This window comes from Trichechus manatus, unplaced genomic scaffold, assembly GCF_000243295.1.
Source record: "Trichechus manatus latirostris isolate Lorelei unplaced genomic scaffold, TriManLat1.0 scaffold00015, whole genome shotgun sequence".
In the NCBI taxonomy this organism is placed as follows: domain Eukaryota; kingdom Metazoa; phylum Chordata; class Mammalia; order Sirenia; family Trichechidae; genus Trichechus; species Trichechus manatus.
In genome coordinates, this window is record NW_004443951.1 from 7,066,710 (window position 1) to 7,085,374 (window position 18,665).

Consider the following 18,665-nt stretch of genomic DNA (forward strand, 5'->3'; position numbering starts at 1 on the left):
ACACCACACACACACACACACCACACACACACCACACACACCACACCACACACATCACACCACACACACCACACCACACACACCACACCACACACACACACACACATACACACCCCTCTCATCAGATTTCAAGATGCTTCACTGGAGTTCCAAGAAAATAAAATTTTGGTCTTTTTTTGTTTGTTTTTTGTTTTTTGTTTTTCGGTGAACACATTTGCTTTCCCCATGTAACAAAAGGTATCATTTTTCTTTTAATTATGGGTTGTTATTATGCATTGCTTTTATTTGGCAAAGATGTTTGTTTCAGGAAAATTAATTTAGACAGTTCCATTTTTCAAGCAACAATACCTTCTGTCCCAGGCTTACAAAGAACAATTAGATCTGGATTCTTTCCCCACAGTCAAGCTCGCAATTTCTTGTGGAAAGTAGTGGTCAATCACTGTGGAATGGAGCTTCCGTGAGAGCCAGTCAAATGCAGAAAATAGTCTTTTATGCCTGGCACTTTTACTTCCTGCAGTATATATAACTCTGACATCGTGCAGAGGCATTTCTCTGGCTGGGCAGGAACACAGATTAATGTTGCTACACTTTTGAGTGCCAGAATTTTATTCCGAATGTCATGAATTTTTCACAGGAACTCCACAGTTTCATGCAATTCAGCAAACATAACTGAGAGTCTGCTGCGTGCCAAGTGCAGTGGAAGGAGCTGAAGATACTGATGTGATCACACCGAGTCCCTGTCCACAGAGCTCCCCAGGATGAGTCAGACAGAGATTACCACACGCACTGATAACGCCTGTGGCCAAGGGTAGCACAAGGCGCTCAGGGAGCCTTGAAGAGGCACCTCACCTGGCCTGGGAGAGCAGAGAAGGCCTCCAAGAAGTGGCCATGTATGAGCTGAGTCATATAAAGAGAAAGAGGGGAGGAAGGGCTTTCCAAGCATGAAGTCTTGGAATTAAAAATAAAAGTCTTACCAGACTTTCTACCATTTACCCAGAGGTTACGTGCCAAACATTAGGCTAACTGCTTTACTAGTTGGTGGGTTGATAAACCCATTTCAAAGTATTTAACTGACTTGCCCGTGGTCACTTAGCCAGTATGTGGTAGAGACAAATTCAGAGGGGATAAATTGCTGGCTCAAATCATACAGCAAATTAAGTGGCAAAGCTGGGGCCAGAGCAAGCACAAAGTGTCTGCCTGCCAAGTGTTTCTGATCTATTATTTCATTCAGTCCTTTCCACGTTCTGTGAGAAGCTGTTGTGAACTCCTTTGCACACTTGCTGAATCTGAAGGGGAACAGGAACAAAAAAAGACTGTATTGAACGCTTACTTGACAGTGATAGTATCTTTTTAGAACTTGCAGCCACCAAAACTCTTCCACCTAAGTACCCCTGAAAGTAAGAGAGAGTGACCTTGATGATCTCAAAAAATCTGAAGCTTTACTGTTCTGTTGAGTTTTATCTTTTAAAAAAATGTGTATTTTATATTCTAATGCAAAATAATGTTTGTTGTAACTTAGAAATTATGTGTGAAGTTATATTCCAGTTTAAAAACTCTTTTTATCCCCATTTTAGAGATGGGGGAAGTGAGAGTGAGTTTAAGTAATTTGTTCAAGAGCTATACCACTCTTGAGTGAACGAACTAAGATCTGTTGTCATCATCTATTCTTTGCCCTTACCCACAGCACAGACCTGTGGCTTCTTACTCAGGGTCCAGTGCTCTTACCACCACATTCCAGCTATCTCTGTGCTCCATAAGCCATGTAGAAAAGCCGCATGGAAGTCAGGTTTGCTGATGCCAGATATGGCTCTGCTAGTATGTCACTGCATGATCTGGGGCAAGTCCTGTCACCCTGGGCCTCAAGCACCCTTTGTAAGGACCCTAAGAAGAGATATCCCTCAGACTTCGGGCCAGGGAGGGTAGAGACTCTGTACTATGATGTTTTATCTGGGGTTTTTGTTTGTGTGTTTTTGTTTTTCCCGTAGGACATTGAGTATCTTGTAACTAATTGAGTTTTCCACCGTGCACAGATGCTAAAAATCTCAGAATCACATTTGTAGCTCATCTCTAGCAAGTGGGCAGCATATCACAGGACATGAATTGTAACATGTGTTCACACCTCATTTTTTTTTCATTTCTTTAATTACATATTTTTTGGTAGTATGTTGTATTATAAGCTTCTTCAGATTCTTTTTTGAAATTAGTATATATTAAATAACCAAATATGTAAAGAAACAAAAAGAATATAATGTTTTAGAGAGATGTCCTGATAATCTTAAGAACTGAATTTAAGCGTAAATAGATCCATTAGCTCTCTGAGACAGAGGGTAGTCAGGGCCTCATCGCCAATCCATGTTCCTCTCCTTCTGTTCTTTCTGAAAAGTTGACCCCACTTCCTCAGTGAAAAGTAAAATTCTTCCCATCCTGTACACACACACACCATAGCACCCATTGCCGTTGAGTCAATTCCTTCTTATAGCGACCCTATAGGACAGAGTAGAACTGCCCCATTGGGTTTCCAAGAAGCAGCTGGTGGCTTCAAACTGCCAACCTTTTGGTTAGCAGCCAAGCTTTTAACCACTGTGCCACCAGGGCCCCTCCCATCCTGTAGGGGCCATTTTAATTACCAGCTCTTGAAAGGAAGCCCTCCTGGTTACTCCTCGGTTAAAATCACTTGAATCAAATAAATAGAATAACATTGGAACTCAGAACAAATTACTAACTAAATGCCTTGCCCCATCTAGATTCCGCCACCCTGCTCCCTCTTTTTCTTAACATTTTTTTCTGGACATCTATCCTTTTCTAGGAACTGAGATATAGACATACATCCCTCCTTTCCAATCTACTAAAGGAGACAAGCAAACAGTATAGAACTATATGGCAGGTGACTTTGAGCAGGTTCCTTCTCTGTGGCATCAATTTCCTTTCCTGTAAAATAAAATAGTTGAGCTAGATGATCTCCAAGACTTCTTGCTCTGACATCCCAGGAGGCTATATTATGGGATAGCCTGACTCATGCTCCATACAGACAACCTTAGTGAAGAAGAGTAATCACAGGTTTAAAGTATAAATCGAAGGCTTAAAGGGTATACTTTTTTTAATTTGGAAGTTTGATTCTACCAAAGAAATGTTGTGACTTATTCAAAACAAGTAGAAGGATTTATAATCATGTAACTTGCTCTGGTAATAAGCCAAAACACTATGTCTTCAACATCCTTCTTGAAACTCTACCATGTAAGAGGTACAGGGAGAAAACAGATATATGAAAAAAAAAAAAAAAAAAATTCAGCTCCTGGTCTTGAAGGAGAAGGTAGCGGGTGGGAGATAAAGAGAGGAGAGGGGGAGGTGGAAGACAAAGACAAACATGTAAACACCTAACTATAATATAAAACAAAAAACCAAACCCATTGCCGTCGAGTCAAATCTGACTCATAGAGACCCTATAGGACGGAGTAGAACTGCCCCATAGGGTTTCCAACAAGTGGCTGGTGGATTTGAACTGCTGACTTTTTGGTTAGCAGCTGAGTTCTTAACCACTATAATATGAGACACTTTAAATCAATGCTTAGATGCTAAGAGACCCATGGGTGCACTGAGTGGGCATTTGTCAGCTATGTATGCCTCCTTTCCAGACTTGACCTCCACTCACTATCACTTTAGATGCAATGCCTGTTCTTGCACTTCCTCACATGGGCCTCATATCGCCCGAGGAGGGTAGAGAAGAAACAGTCTCTCCTTGCATGTCATCTTCGGACTAGTGGCTGGAACGTCCTTCCTCTCACTGTTTCTTGATGCCTGGGTCTTTCTTCCAGAGCTGGAGAGGACCGAGTCCTCCAGCATGAGACCCTGTCTGACTCTTTGGGGTGGTAGGATGGGATATGTATCTTTTCTCTCTAGCAGGAGTAAAGAGTTTCAGCTGTTTATCCAGTCCGGTTTAAGACCCTGACCTAGATTTCTGTTACTTAGTCATGTAACACATATTTAGGCAGAGCCTACTCTGCCAGGCAAACTGTTAGGCACTAGAGATTAAATGGACAACTAAATACTGGCCATTCTGTGGTGGAGCTCAGAATGTAATGGGAATGACATTAATTAAATATAAACATAAGTATGTACACACTCTGAAGGAAAAGTACAAAAGAGCACCCTTGGGTTGTAGCTTCTACCATTCTGCTGCGTGCAGCGGCTGTACAGCACCAACCACAACAGCTCATGCTGCTCCTCTGCCTAGAAACCCGGGAATCAGCCAAGATTTTTTTCCCTCATCCCTCACAACTAACAGAGCATAGGCTTCAGAGGAAAACAGTATGGGTTTGAATCCAGGCCTTTTCACTTAGCAGGTGTGAACTTGGGCAAGTAACCTAACCTCTGGAGCCTCAGTTTCTTCATGTGTAAAAAGGGAAATCATGCCTGTCTCAAAGGGTGGCAGTGAGGACTGGGACATAGTAAGTGCTCAGCAAATAGTAGTTGCTGCAGCCACTGCTGCTATTAATTCTACTTCCAAAATGTCTTTGCAGTTGCATATGCTCCTCTCCATTTCCAGTTGTCCTGCTTTTTTGCAGCCCACGAGAGGCTAAACTAAGACGTTCCTTTAAACCGCCCAGGGGATGAAAGCCACTTGCATGCCTGGCTTTTCCAATAACAGGAAGCTACAAGAGCAGAAACTACTCAGCAAAATATATTGAAGTGATTTCGCATGTGCAGCCTTAGGTTTTTTCTGCTATCCTTCTCTGCTTCCAACTGGACTTAACCCTTAGTCATGTGATTCTGTTTCATCCCTGAGTGATGTTCACTCCTCTCCCTGAGTAAAAGGCTAATGCAGTTTTTATTATGCTTGGAGTAGGTGCCAGAAAGGGAGGCTGAGGCCTGGCTACTGCTCAGGATCCTCAGAGAAGACTGTGAGGTGAGGGTGGGGATAGTGTCCAGGAACAATCCAGCAGGCCAGGGTGGATTTGAAGGATACTCTGAACCATGGTCAAAGCACCTTGTACATTTTCCCATATTTTACTTTGGAACACTTACCAAATTGAAATTAATTCTTATTGCATGATTATTTGCTTTTTTTCTGTCTTCCCTACTTCACTGTTAGCTAGCTCTTTGAGGTCAGGGTCCGTGTCTTTCTCACTCTACCCCAGCAAGATGCCAGATACATAGTAGATGCTCCAATGATATTTGTTGAATTAACAAAAAAATAAATGAAGAGTTACAGAGTGAAGGCAAGGTGCTATCTGGGTAATCTGTGTTGCCCATCAGTTGTTCAGCATGAGGAGAGGTGGTAAAGGGGCCTTGTCAAGGGAAGGAGCCAAGGCCGGGAGCAGGTAAGGTGGTGGTATGCAGAATGGTCAGGCAAAGAGAAGGCCAACATCCTAGTTCAGTGGAGTGTGGGTGTGAGGCCAATGCTTTGAGACAGTGTTTCCAGAACTTTCATAATTCCTGCTCCTTTTCTCACAGAGGTGGCTGGCCTCTCCCCACTCCTTTCCCCTGCCAGGTGACAGCCTACCTTCTGCATATCACACCGACCTACTGAGGTTTGGTTATGAAAACAATAGGTACTTTTTGTTTGTTGTACAAATATGAAGTTATATTATAACATAAAAACTCTTTTTTCATACATTACATAAAACTCATGGAGGTTTTTGATACCGTCCTTTAATGCCAAGCTAAGAAATCTAGTCTCTATAAAAAATGCAATGGTGATCATTAAATTATTCTAAGAACGGGAAAAAAAATTAGTTTTAGAGTGATCAGTTCTGCAACCAGTGAAGAGGCTAGACTGGAATAAGAGAGATGAGAAATGATGAGTTCAGAGAGAGGCCAGTGGCACATCAGGTATTTTCCAGAGAGCGACTATTGAGGACAGGACAGGGAGGGGGCATGGGATCCCCAAATGACTGGGAAGTGACTGCTGGGGAGGGGAAGAACTAAGCAGGAAGGAGGGTTGCAGGAAAGGGAGGGGCCTGAGCCCTGAAGCCAAATGTGTACCTATATCTCTGTAACCCCATTTCTGGGTGCTGATCCCCAGGTCTTCCCCATGATGGTTGGCTCTTGGGGTGACAGGAGAATGCACAGGGATTACTGGTGCTCTTGTTTAAATCATCTCTGGTCGATGCCGTGAAAGATTGACTTTTCCCCAAATAGCAATCCTGCACGAAACACAGAAAGCAAAACAGAACACATAATCAGCAACTATTCCCTTCTAGCACGCAGAACCCCACACATCAAAGCAGCGCCTGAGCTCCCAGAAACCACTTCCCTTCTCATCCCGGGAAGCAACTTCAATGTAGTTGTGACCAAAACAATAAGCCCATTTTTAACCCTAGCCTCATAATCACCGATCTAGATGAAGAAGGCCAAATGTTCTGTGGTCTCTTCCCTGGATCCACAAGACAGAAGCAGAGAAGGTTTTGAGAAAAATCATGGTGGCAGTGTGTAAGTGTGTGTGAGTGTGTAGGTGTTTCTGTAGACGGGAAGGATAAAACAGAAGACCTCTTCTGATAATCAATTCAGTGGGACCCTGTCTAGTTGTCATTATGGTAATAGGGTAATAGGAAATGAGCATCATTTATGGGTCAGGCACCAGGCTAGTTGCAGAGAGGAGAGAAAAGGACGAAGCCCCTGCCCTCAGCAGAGAGGATGGAGGAGTAAACATGCCATGGAGATGAATTGTGATGCTGCTCTGATGGCAAGATCCAGCCAGCCCTTTTGGCAGGTCAAAAAAGTCTTTACAGAAGAGGTGACATGTGAGTTAGGAGCTGAATAACAAGTAGAAATTAGCCAGAGAAAGTAGTTGGGTGCAGGGTTATTGTTCCAAGTAGAAAGAACATGATATGCAAAGGTATAGAGGTGAGCAGAGCAAATTTGGGGTACTGGAAGTTGTGCATTGTGGCTGGTGTTCAGAATTTGAGAGGGCAGATGGAAGGTCATGGAAGTCCTCCAGTAGTCACTAAAGGGTTAGAGTTTATCCTGTAAGAATCCCTGGTGAGTATTAAGATGTGCGTTCTAGAAAGTGCACTCCATCTGCAACATGGAGGATGAACTGGAGGAGGTAAGACTAGAAGCAAGCAGACCAGTTTCTCTCAGCTGCTGCTTTCTGTTAGGCCACTGTCATGCTTATCAGTTGCTCAGCATGTGGAAAGGTTGGAAGAGGCCTTGTGAAGGGCAGCAGCCAGAGTCAGCTGTGGGTAAGATGGCAGTGTGCAGAATGCTAGGCAAAGAGAAGGCCAGCATCCCAGTCACTGGGGTGTGGGCATGAGTTCAGTGCTTGGAGACGGTATTTCCCATTCTGCACACTCTTTTTATGCATGGGGTACCTAACTGCCAGCTACCTTAAGTAACATCCCTAGGATAGCACAGCTAAGAGGAGATGGAATCAGGATTCACACCTTTGTCTGATTTTGAGTCCAGTGTTCTTTCTACAAAATTTTTTGTATAATTGTAATCAGAGGGGCTTCAGATATAAAAATCGACCACTTTTGCAGGTTGTATATTGCCTGGAAGAGTCTCCCCCAGATTCAGAAGTTTTTGTCTGCATCAGTAGGCTGCACTAGCTGTGTTCTTCAAAGTGCTTCCTTGTGAAAAAAATCACCAAGTAGTATGCTGTTGGTGTTTGGTTGATTAATGCCACCTTCACTGAAAAAAAAAAAAAAAAAAAAAAAAAGATTAGAACGTATGAAACAAAATCACAGTAGAAAAGATCAAACATATCAGTTATGACAGTAAATATATTGTGACAATCTCTTCTATTTCAAAACAAAGCCTCAGCTTGGGACACAAAAATAACATGTTGCATAAGATTCAACTATACTTCATTTACTGTATATAAATACACTATCATTAAATACACACACATAGTGAGAAAGATGACAAGAAAATACACCAACATGTTAGCTATGGTTCTCTTTCAGCAGTGGGGTTTCATTAATTTTTATTCTTTGCTTTCTAAATTTTCCAAAATGGCAAAAATAACCATGTGCTGTTTTCATAATTACAAAAATTCAAAAGACAGGTACTCTAACTTGGAACAATACTTGTCACTGAAGATGACTGAACCCACAAAAGCTCCAAAATTCCTGGGTAAGTTTTCTAATTGACCCAGCTTTCGGTGCTTACATCCTTGGGGCAATCAACTGTGAACAGAGGTGGGGTGACATTGCACTAACAAATAGCTTCCACTGGATGCTTGAGGGAATAATGGCTAACTCCTGGAGCAAGGATTCTAGGAGACAATTTCTTAAGCATCCACAACAGATGCTCTAGGAACCCTGGTGGTACAGTGGTTAAATGCTTCGATGCTATCTGAAAGGTCAGCAGTTTGAACCCACCAGCCACTCTGAGGGAGAAGGATGCAGTCTGCTTCCGTAAAGATAGATTCATAGCCTTGGAAACCCTATAAGGCATTTCTCCTCCGTCCTATAGGGTCACTGCGTATCTGAATCAACTCGATGGCAACAGGTGTAGGTGCTCTGGCAACCTGTTATTGTTGTTGCAACCTCTGGGTGGCATCAATTCAGAAGTTACTCCTGTTGTCCTTGGGACCCTCATCCCTCAATGGAGTCATGGCTCAGCATTCACCACACTGGTTAGGCCCAGCAATGGGTTTCTTCTGAATGCCAGTGGGGCAGCACTTTTCCTGGGAAGACTGGATGCCGGACTTATGTACAGCTGTCAGTCAGCCTGCCCTGTTAGCCAACCAAACCTGCCATCTCCATACAAAAGGCCATTATCTCTTTCTGTCATTAACTAATTATAGTATAGGTAAATGTTTATGCCAACATGCCCCTTCTCTATATAACTGTTTATACATTATTGGTCAAATTCCACAAATTATGCACCTTATTTTTACAAATGCCATACAGTTTCCATTGGCAATACCAAATAATTATGCTAGGTAGGCTATTTAGTAATGAATATTTTCATTTTCATGTAATTCCTTTTATTTTTAAATAATTAATTTAATTTTGAATAATTGAGGGACTTATTTTGCATATTTCAGTTTCTTGGCTAAAAATTGTAATACAGTGATTCATGAACATATTCTTTTGTTTTTGTTTGCGTATAGTATGCCCAGATTTTGCAATCCTATCTTATGATGTATAGGTTAAAACAATAGCCCACACTTAACCTGCTTATGCCACTAGGTGATACATACATATGTCAATGAACTATAGGTGAAATGGGCTTGTCACCAGGCTAGATTTGATTCATTACTACAGGGATGCTGCAGACAGTAGGATCTGTTGGAGTCCAGGAGAGACAGTGATCCTGCCGGCTGGAGTAAAGAAAGGAAGACCTAAAGGAGGTGGCTGCAGAAATTGTGGAAGCAACAACATAAAGGCAAGAAACCACAAATACGTGGCAGAGGAAAAGTCCTGCAGAGGAAGAGGCATGCTTATTTTTCATGTTGATTAAATCCTATTTAACAGAGTCATTGTGGAAGAAATAATGATTGAGTCATTTGAAGTAGATGACATCAAACATTCCTTTCAGGACTATGTGCTGGGCACTGGAAGCATAGAGATGAAATGCCATAGTCCTGTCCTCAAGTAAGGACCTAATGAGAGAGATGATCAAGGAAATAGACATGACAGAGTATAATGGAAAAGATAGATTTTACCAATGCATTGAAGAACGAAGTGTGAAATACTCATTCTGTTTTGAAGAAGGAAAAGAGAGGGGTGGGATTGAGAATTGGCATGCAGAGAAGATGTCACAAAGGTCTTGAGAAGTGAAAGGAATCTCCAAGAACATTACAAGAGGTTAGGCAGAGAGGACAATAAGAGCGAAGGCAAGAGGATTTGAAAGGGATGTATTCAGGATGGTTCATTTGAGTTTGTTGTTGTTATTATTTGGCGTAGAGTTGGCTCCTATTCATGGCGACCTTATGTAAGTATGACAGAATGAAACATTGCCTGGTCCTGTGCCATCTTCATGATCACTGGTATGTTTAAGTCCATTTTTGTGGCTATTGTGTCAATCCATCTCACTGAGGGTTTCCCCCATTTTCGCCGTCCCTCTGCCAAACATGGTGTCCTTTTCTAGAGTTGGTCTTTCCTGATGACATGTCCAAAGTAACCAATCCAAAGTCTTGCCATCTTCACTTCCAAGGAGTATTCTGGCTGAACTCCTCCAAGACTGATTTGTTGTTCTTCTGGCAATCCATGGTATATTCAATATTCTTTACAAACACCACAATTCATTGTCCAGTTTTTAAATGCATTTGAGGTGATTGAAACCCATGGCTTGGATCAGGTTCACCTTACTCAACAAAGTGACATCTTTGCTTTTTAAAACTTAAAGAGGTATTTTGCAGTAGATTTTCCCAATGAGATGTGTTGTTTGATTTCTTGATTGCTGATTTGATAGGCGTTGATTGTGATCCAGGTAGAATGAAATCCTTGACAACTTCAATTTCTTCGCCATTTATCATGATGTTGTTTACTGTCCAGTTGCGACGATTTCCATTTACTTAATGTTCAGGTGTAGTCCATATAGAAGGCTGTATTCTTTTACTTTCATCAGTAAGTGCTTCAGGTCATCTCCATTTTTGGCGAGCATGGTTGTGTCATCTGCATATTGCAGGTTGTAAATGAGTCTTCCTCCAATCCTAATGCCATGTTCTTCTTCATATAGTTCAGCTTCAAGGATTATTTGTTCAGCATACAGATTGAATAAGTAAGGTGAAAGGATACAACCCTGATGCATACCTTTGAGTTTAGCAAATGCTTATTGAGTGCTACTCTATGCCATGGACTGAAGTAACTAATATGAATAATAGATGTTCCAGGATCCTGGTCTAGTGAAGAAGACTCACACATGCATAGATAATTGCAGTGTGAGAAGATAGCTTAGAATAAACCAAAACAAAAAAACCCAAACCCATTGCCATCGAGTCGATTCTGACTCATAGTGACCCTATAGGACAGAGTCGAACTGGCCCATAGAGTTCCCAAGAAGTGCCTGGTGGTTTTGAACTGCTGGCCTTTTGGTTAGCAGATATAGCTCTTAACCACTACACTACCAGTGTTTCCTTGCTTAGAATAGTCCCTTTTAATTTCTGACTCTACCGTCTGAGCCTCTAGTGTCCTGGCTAATGGGTTTTCAGAGAACCCACAAACACAGTACTTGGTGGCATTTGACTCAAAGGGTCACTAAGGGTATTTCACTCTCATTCATTCATTTAAAAGTGGTGAAGTCTGAAGCCAGAGACATACAGTAAGTTATCTAAAGCCACACAGAGGAGCAAGGACACAAGCTCAGCCTGCCTGACTCCTGGCAGGGTCTTTGTTCTCTAGTGGACTCTGGGTACAGAGGCATCACCTTAATTAGGAAGGAGACACTTTTCAAGTAAATAGACCTCCTTCACCAACTGAGATCATCAAAAACTCAGGCTTGTGGCAAAGAAGAAGGACACATTAGATTCTCCCTTCATGTATAAAGAAAGTGCCAAGCCACAGAGGTTGGCCTTGGTAAAGGCAGCTTGAGCCAATTGGACTCTTGGCCTGGTTCAGTGTTTGGGAAGGAAGGTGGCCTGGTTCCAGCGTTCCTTCTAGCCCACATGTGTGGGTGTGTGTTTCTTTTCAGCGTGAGGATGTGTGCTCACAATGTAGGTCAGTGGCATCTTGGAGTTGCATTGTTTGCTTGAAAATGTCAACTGGAACAAGTTATGAGCTGGCAAGAAAACAGGGATATGCAATTGAGAGGGTCCTAAAAGGATACATATTTGCTTTTAGGCCCATGAGAAGTCATTGAAGCAAGGGGTAGAGAGATTAGAGAGATCTTTAGAGGTTTTAACTAGAACAAATCAAAGTTTTTGGAGGGTGACCAGAAGGACAAAGAGATTTGAGACCAAGTCCTATGAGGAAAGAGCAAAAGAACTGGGACCATTCAGCTTGGAGAGAAGACACTGATCTTCCTCACATCCCAAACTATTGTCGTGGGCTGAGGCAGCTAGACAACAGTGGTGATAGCATACCGCAGCAGCTTTCAACCCTGTTTAATAGAGCTGTCCAACCAGTAAGAAGTAGTGAGCTCCCAATCAGGAAAAGGAATGAAACCGAAGTGGTTCATACAGCTGGTGGGGACTTTGCAGAGGGGATTCCTGCTCTGGTGTCAGATCAGACTCAATGATCTCTGAACTCCAACTATCCATGATTATATGAAAAAGGAAGAAAGAAGTACATACCCAAAGGCCACATAATAATATGCAATAATAAAATAATAATAATAAAGTCAATACTAAATAGCTCTTACTATTGAGCTTCTATTAAGTAACAGGTATCATGTTAGGTAATGTATGTGCATTGTCATATTTGGGGCTTTAGAGCCAGGATTAGAACCGACTAAACTCTAATCCTGGCTCTGCCATTCAAGGAAAATATGGTCTTGGGCAGATAATTTCTCTTCTCTGAACCTCATGTTTCTCCTCTGTACAATACCTACCCTGTAGGATTGCCAAGAGTATGAAATGAAATGATACATCAAAGTTCCTAATATTGTGCCTGTCCTATAGTTGCTACTCAAAAAATGTTACTCCCTTGCCCTTTCTGCTCAAGCGGAATTTCAGGAAGCCATTCTTGGACAGAGGCAAAATAAGAAGGGAAATGAAGTTGAGGTGAAATCTGGCAAGGGATCTGCTGGTTGAAGCACTAGGTGATCAGAAGATCCTGCAATGCAAGAAGGTGACCTGAGGCAGTTGTGCTCAGAGTGGAATTTGTTTGGGCCTCTTTTAATGCAGACTTCCTGCACTACTTATGGAAAAGCAAGTGTAGGAAAGAGAAAAAGGTCAGCAGGAAAATTGAGGCTTAAGGAATCCTGACTTGTGTCTCTAAGGGAGTTGCTCACTGCTGCCCACCACTCAGGCTCCTGTGCCCACTTCTCCACACTCAGGTTCCTATGACATTCAGTCTAGGACAGAGCCTCCCAGTGGGTGTGCTGTGAGAGAGGACAGGCCTGCTGAGATACTGGTCACCTCAGCCCTTAAACTAGCCAAGGCCAGTTGCCTCCAAATACAAGTAGTCTCATTCATTTACTTTAGTGTGATTAGACAAATATTATTTTCTTTGAATTCTGTGTGGTAAAAAGAGATGGGGATTCAGTTGGAGAAGGAATGGTTTGGTTATCAGGAACTGAAATTGTCACAGCCTTGCTGAGCAGGTTCAAATAAACCAACTCAGGCATATTTTGGTCACAAGGAGTATCAGAATTGTGACAATGGCCCAGGGACCAAGGTAAAGAGGGCTGCCAATATATCAGACACAGAACCAGCACTGCCAGTGTGAGCAAAGACGAATCTAAGGCTGTCTGGTTAAGGCTGGGAGTTAGGAATGGGACTTTCTTTGCGGCCCTAAGTAAGTCATCTTCCTCTCTGGGCCTCAATTTCCCTCAGTATAATATAGGTCTGATTAGAGACCTTTAAGGCCCTCTCGGCTCTGACCATCTGTGCTTCCAAGGACCAAATAAAAAGGCCATCCATTCCCCTTTGTCTCTAGGGTGCAAGGCCTCTCTGTAGAATTGTGAGTGAACACCACCTTCTCTACAGTTTACCCCGCTTTTTGCATCTGAACAGGCGCTTTGCATGTCCGTCCTGATCTGCTAAGTGCACGTTTGGCTCTGGCTCAAATCAGTGCTCTCACAATGTGTTTTCTTTTGCAGCAACAGCGACAACTTGACCTCCTGACAATAACCAGCCCTGGTGAGTAGGTGCACTCGGTGGTTCTGCTTTGGCTTTTCCCTTATTTCTCGGAGAAATGTCTGGATGCCTCTCCAAATGCAACTCCTGCCCTCCTCCTTTGACTCCCTGAATGAACAGCAGAACTCTTGCACCATGAACTCCCCTTCTCCCCTCAGCCTTCTGTCCCATGGGAGGTTTCTGTTGTACCTCCCAGCTCTCTGCTGCCTGCTCTGTGACTCTGTAAATGGCAGGGCTGATCCTCTGGATGCCACTGCATATCCTAGGGCCAGGTTCCCCCAAAACACTCATTGGATTTAAGTGTCAAGTGTTCTGGTCTCCTGAGAAATAAGTTTTAAATTAATAGAGAATGGGCAAGCTGCCTTGCAGTGGCATAGAATGAAGGAAGTACGGCTCATGATGAAGGGCCCATCTGATAAAGTGACCAGGTCTGCTGTGCTGAGGGTCAGGATGACTCTTGCTTTTCACCTTCAAGGGAAGATGAAATACCCCAAAGCTGTGGTCATGGGATTTAAAAGGTCTTTTCTTTCCCCTAGGCCTGGTATCTAGCCTAGTGAGAGGCTGAGCAGTTTAGTTTTACCAGAGAGGTATTTTACTTTGGTTTGAGAACTTGAAGCAAAACCAGCCAAGAGATGGTGTTCTCTCTTAGGACCCAAGGGGATAATAGTACCAGCAGGGTTAGTGAGCATTCACGAGTGGGCACAGTGGTTCCTCTTCATCCATGGGTGATGTTCAAAATATTTAACAGCCTGGTATCCCTGCTGTTCCAGGCATTAAAACTTTTGTTGCCAGACTGTGGGAAGATAGGATCCTGGAGGAGGGGCTAGTGTGGCAGAGTGACCATCGGGCAGCGTTGGTGGGACTCGGAGTATTTCAATATTTTAACCTGGATGGCTGTCCCATGTCAACCTTGCCTTCAACCAAGCTTGTGATGCTGTGTTCGGGGGCCAGTTGGCTCACTTACAAAAAGATTGAGAATTTGCCCTCTGTAGGTGTTATCGTAGCACAAAGCCTGGTTAGTCTACCTAACTGAGGTATAGTATGGTGACTGCAGATGTAAAGTGTATCCACCTTATTATATTTCCACCTGGTAGAGTTCTTTCAACTTGGGACTTTACAAGAGCAAAGTTTGGGAAGAAATTAATCCACCTCTTAGAATGACCTGTGTAATTGACTCACATATATAGAAGTTCTCAATCATGGGCTGGCGTAACAAGAGTGACTCACTTGCATAACTTACCAATGCCTCCTCACTAAAGAGCCATCCTGTCCCTGTTCAGTTGCTCTCCTTCTATAACTGTTGCCTGTTCTACTCCACATGCGCTGACCCATCCCAGTCTCATCCGGTCACTCCCTGACATTATGCTGCAGTATGAACTGGACAGGGTTCTTGGTCTGTCTTCACTTGCTTTAAAAGTAAACTTTCGGACTGTTAACAGCATTTCTTTCGTGCTAGCTCTTTCTGCTCCTAAGTGCTACTATGCAAATTCAGGCAGCGTAGTTGCGACTCTCAATGCACTCCTTTTGAACAAGTTTGTGATTGCAAAATGCTAAATGCTGCCAGAAGGGGAGTGGTTTATAATTTTCCCTCCTTTTAGATGAGAAAAGAATATCTTTTGGGTCAGAGCTTCCCAAGCGGTGTGTCGCAGCAGACTGTATACTGCAGGTGGGCTACACATATGCTGAGATACCAATCTCCACAGTTCTCAGGGCAACATGTAGGACCTGCGCAGCTGGGGCCCCCAGGCTGGTTGCCTGTACTTCAGCATGGGATACAAATATCCATGTGTGCCATGGTTTGGAAAGGTTAGGAAGTACTGTTAAACCGTGTATTACCTAGATGACTCTATTCCATGTCAAAAGTTAACTGATGTTAACCATCCTCAGTATCAAATTCATCCCCATCCCCCACATCACCAGAAGCTGTACGAGCTAGCAGTGACCTTGCCACCTCTCTGGGGCTGCAAGTGGGAGGTACTGACGGGTCTGCACTCCTCATCAGACCCCCTCAGCACAGAACTGCAGCCTGATGCTGCCACTCCAAAGTCCTGACTGAGCATTTTGAAGCTCTCAACAATCCGTGTAGTATCTCCTTTAAAATCTTGTTTTGTTTATTGTGAATAATTTCAAATATACACTGAAGAGTAGAGATATAAAGAACAGTCATTGACTGCCCCTCCCCACCCCGGACAACCCCGGTTTTATCATATCAACATAATGACATCTATGCTACAGATTCCCCATTTTTAAAAAATTTACAGATATACCTGACAATTCACTATATACCTCCTTAGTCGCATTGTTCTCCCTTCTCCCTAAGGGTAACCACAGTCATTAATCCAATATTTATGTATTCAAAAATATAACTGATACTGTTTTACAAATTCCTGTAAGTGGTGTTATACTATAAATGTTGTTCTGTGACTTTTGCCCTACTAATTTTTATATTGTAGAGATTCACTCGTGTTGATAGACATAGCTCTGGTTCATTCATTTTAACTGCTGTAGAGTATTCCACGCATGATTAAATCCATTTTATTGATGATAATTTAGATTACTTCCAATTTTTTATAGCTGCAAACAGTGCTGCTAAGAGCATTTATTTTGATATCGCCTGTTCGTATGTATGGGAATTTCTCTAGGGTAGGTACCTGGGAGAGGAAATGCTGATTATATGCACCTTCAAATTTACTACATAATGGTCAATTGTTTTTTAAAGTAGTTGGACAAATTTATACTTCCAGTGGTAACATATGAGTTTCCATTTTCCTGCATCCCTAATACTTGGAATTGTCAGACTTACAAATTTCTACCAGTCATTGCAATAGTCTTGAAATGATATCGCATTGTTATTATAATACATGTTTCCATGATTACTAATGGGGTTAAGTATCTTTTTATATGTTTGTTAGCCATTTTTGTTTTTTCTTCTGTGAATTTACTTTTTATATCCTTTGTACATTTTCTGTTGGATGGTTTCTTTCTAATTGATTTCTAGTTCTTTATTATTCCGAATATCAATACTTTGTCATTCATATGCATTGCAAGTATCTTCTCCCAGACTCTGACTTATATTTTTTTCATTTTATTGATAGTGTATTTTTATATATGGAAAGTTTTTTTTAATGTAGTTGAATTTATCAATCTTTTTATGAGCTTTGCTTTTGTGAGTTATGTAAGAAATCCTTCCCTACCTGGATATCATGAAGATAGTCTCTGGTATTTTCTTATAAAAATTGTCGAATTTTGTCACACTTGGGTCTTTAGTTTGTCTCATTTAGGACTGATCTTTATATACGCTGTGAAGTAGAAATTTAATTATTTTTTGTTTGCGTATGGATAACCCATTGTCTCTGATATATTCTTAACTATACATTTCTAACAAAGTCTACAGTTATTCAGAATTTTTATCCTTCTTTCAGCTACAACATGGTGTTAGCGTGTTTTAAGTACCTATCAAACACTAACCTGTCACCGTGTGGTTATTGTGGTTCAAATTAAAAGTTTTTCAAAAAATAAAACCAATGTATTATTATTATTATTAAGGATTGCTTGACTTTTCCTGCACAGCTTATGAATTTCTGTGTTCTCTTGTTTATTGTATCCCAAGTTTTCTTACAAAAGTGAAACCTTTAATAGGTCTCTTAGTAATCCTCTTAATCTACATATGTCCTTATTTTTTATTTCCTTTTGAATGATAGTTTGTCTAGGTAAAAAAATTTAGTTTGAGGATGATTTTTATTTGCACTTTGAGGATGTTTTTTTCATTGTCTTCTGGCATTCATAGTTGCTGATGAGAATTCTGTCACCATTTGTTTTTGATAACATTTTTTTTCCTCTGGTAGGTGTCAAGATTTTTTTTAACCTAAATGTTCTGCTTTTCCCTTTGATATGTCTAGGTGTGAATTTAGTTTTATTTTTCCTGCTTGGTACTTTGAATATAATTTCCATCTGAAAACTTATGTCTGTCTTTAATGCTAGGAAATTATTGGCAAATTATCTCTTCAAATACTGCTTTTTATCCCGTTCTTTTGATTCTCTTCTTCAAAAATTTCTATTAGATTAATGCTGCATTCTCTCAATCTGTCTTCCATGGTTCTTAACTGATTTTTCATAATTGTTATTGTTTTGTCTTACTGACGATTCTGAATTTCTCACAAGTAACTTGTATTCATAAATTCACTTCTGGACCTTATCTAGTCTAAATTTTTTTAATACAGTATTTCAATAAATGTATTTTTTATTTTGAAGATTTCTAATTTTGTTCATATCCACCTGTTTTATACCTGCCTATTCTGTTTTTATAACTTCTTGTTCTGTTTTAATGTTTATTTATTTCTTTGAACATTATCAATATGCTTATTTTTAAATCTTTGGCTGTTATATAAAATCATTGCACCTGGAGTGAATTCAAGTTCAAATTGATTTTCTTTAATATCATTTTTAGCGTTTGATTTCTTCATGTGTTTTGAAATTTGTAGGTTCAATTTAAGGAGGAAATTTTTGATTTTCTCTCTCTCCACCCCCACCCCCACCCCCAATCCCATTGGCTCATATTTCCCTGTGTGGTGGTATTTAAAGTTGCCTCTACCTACATCTTTAGTACAGGAACTGGTGAACACTGGAAATATGGCAGATTCAGTCACCAAAAGTCAGCAGGAATGGCTTGGCATTGCTTCTGCTTCTTGTGTTTATGTTCCACACCAACCTAGGGCTGCAACACACAGGAACTATATCTCCCAGAAAGTTCTGCAGCAGCCTTTTTCCTAGGCTCCTTTCAAGACAGGAGGGCTTTACCCAAGGTCCTTGCTCTAAGCAGAAGCTTGCCTCTGATCCCTATCTCCTATGGGGACACTTTTAGTGTCTCTTATCTTGTAAGATGCAACATTTCAAACACTAATGCCTATCAGCCCAAGTGGTGCAGTGGTTAAGGACTACAGCTGCTAACCAGAAGGTTAGCAGTTTGAATCCACCAGCT

General features: G+C 41.4%; 1 protein-coding gene across 2 annotated transcripts in view; it reads left to right on the forward strand.

The window, feature by feature from the left end:
• Positions 1–18,665, forward strand: part of AGBL4 (AGBL carboxypeptidase 4) — a 1,625,978-nt gene that overhangs the window by 1,218,533 nt on the left and 388,780 nt on the right. For both annotated transcript variants that reach the window (XM_012554276.2, XM_023727093.1), the window contains exon 6: positions 13,651–13,690. In XM_012554276.2, coding sequence (XP_012409730.1) covers positions 13,651–13,690 — 40 coding nt within the window. The remainder of the gene's footprint in view (positions 1–13,650; positions 13,691–18,665) is intronic.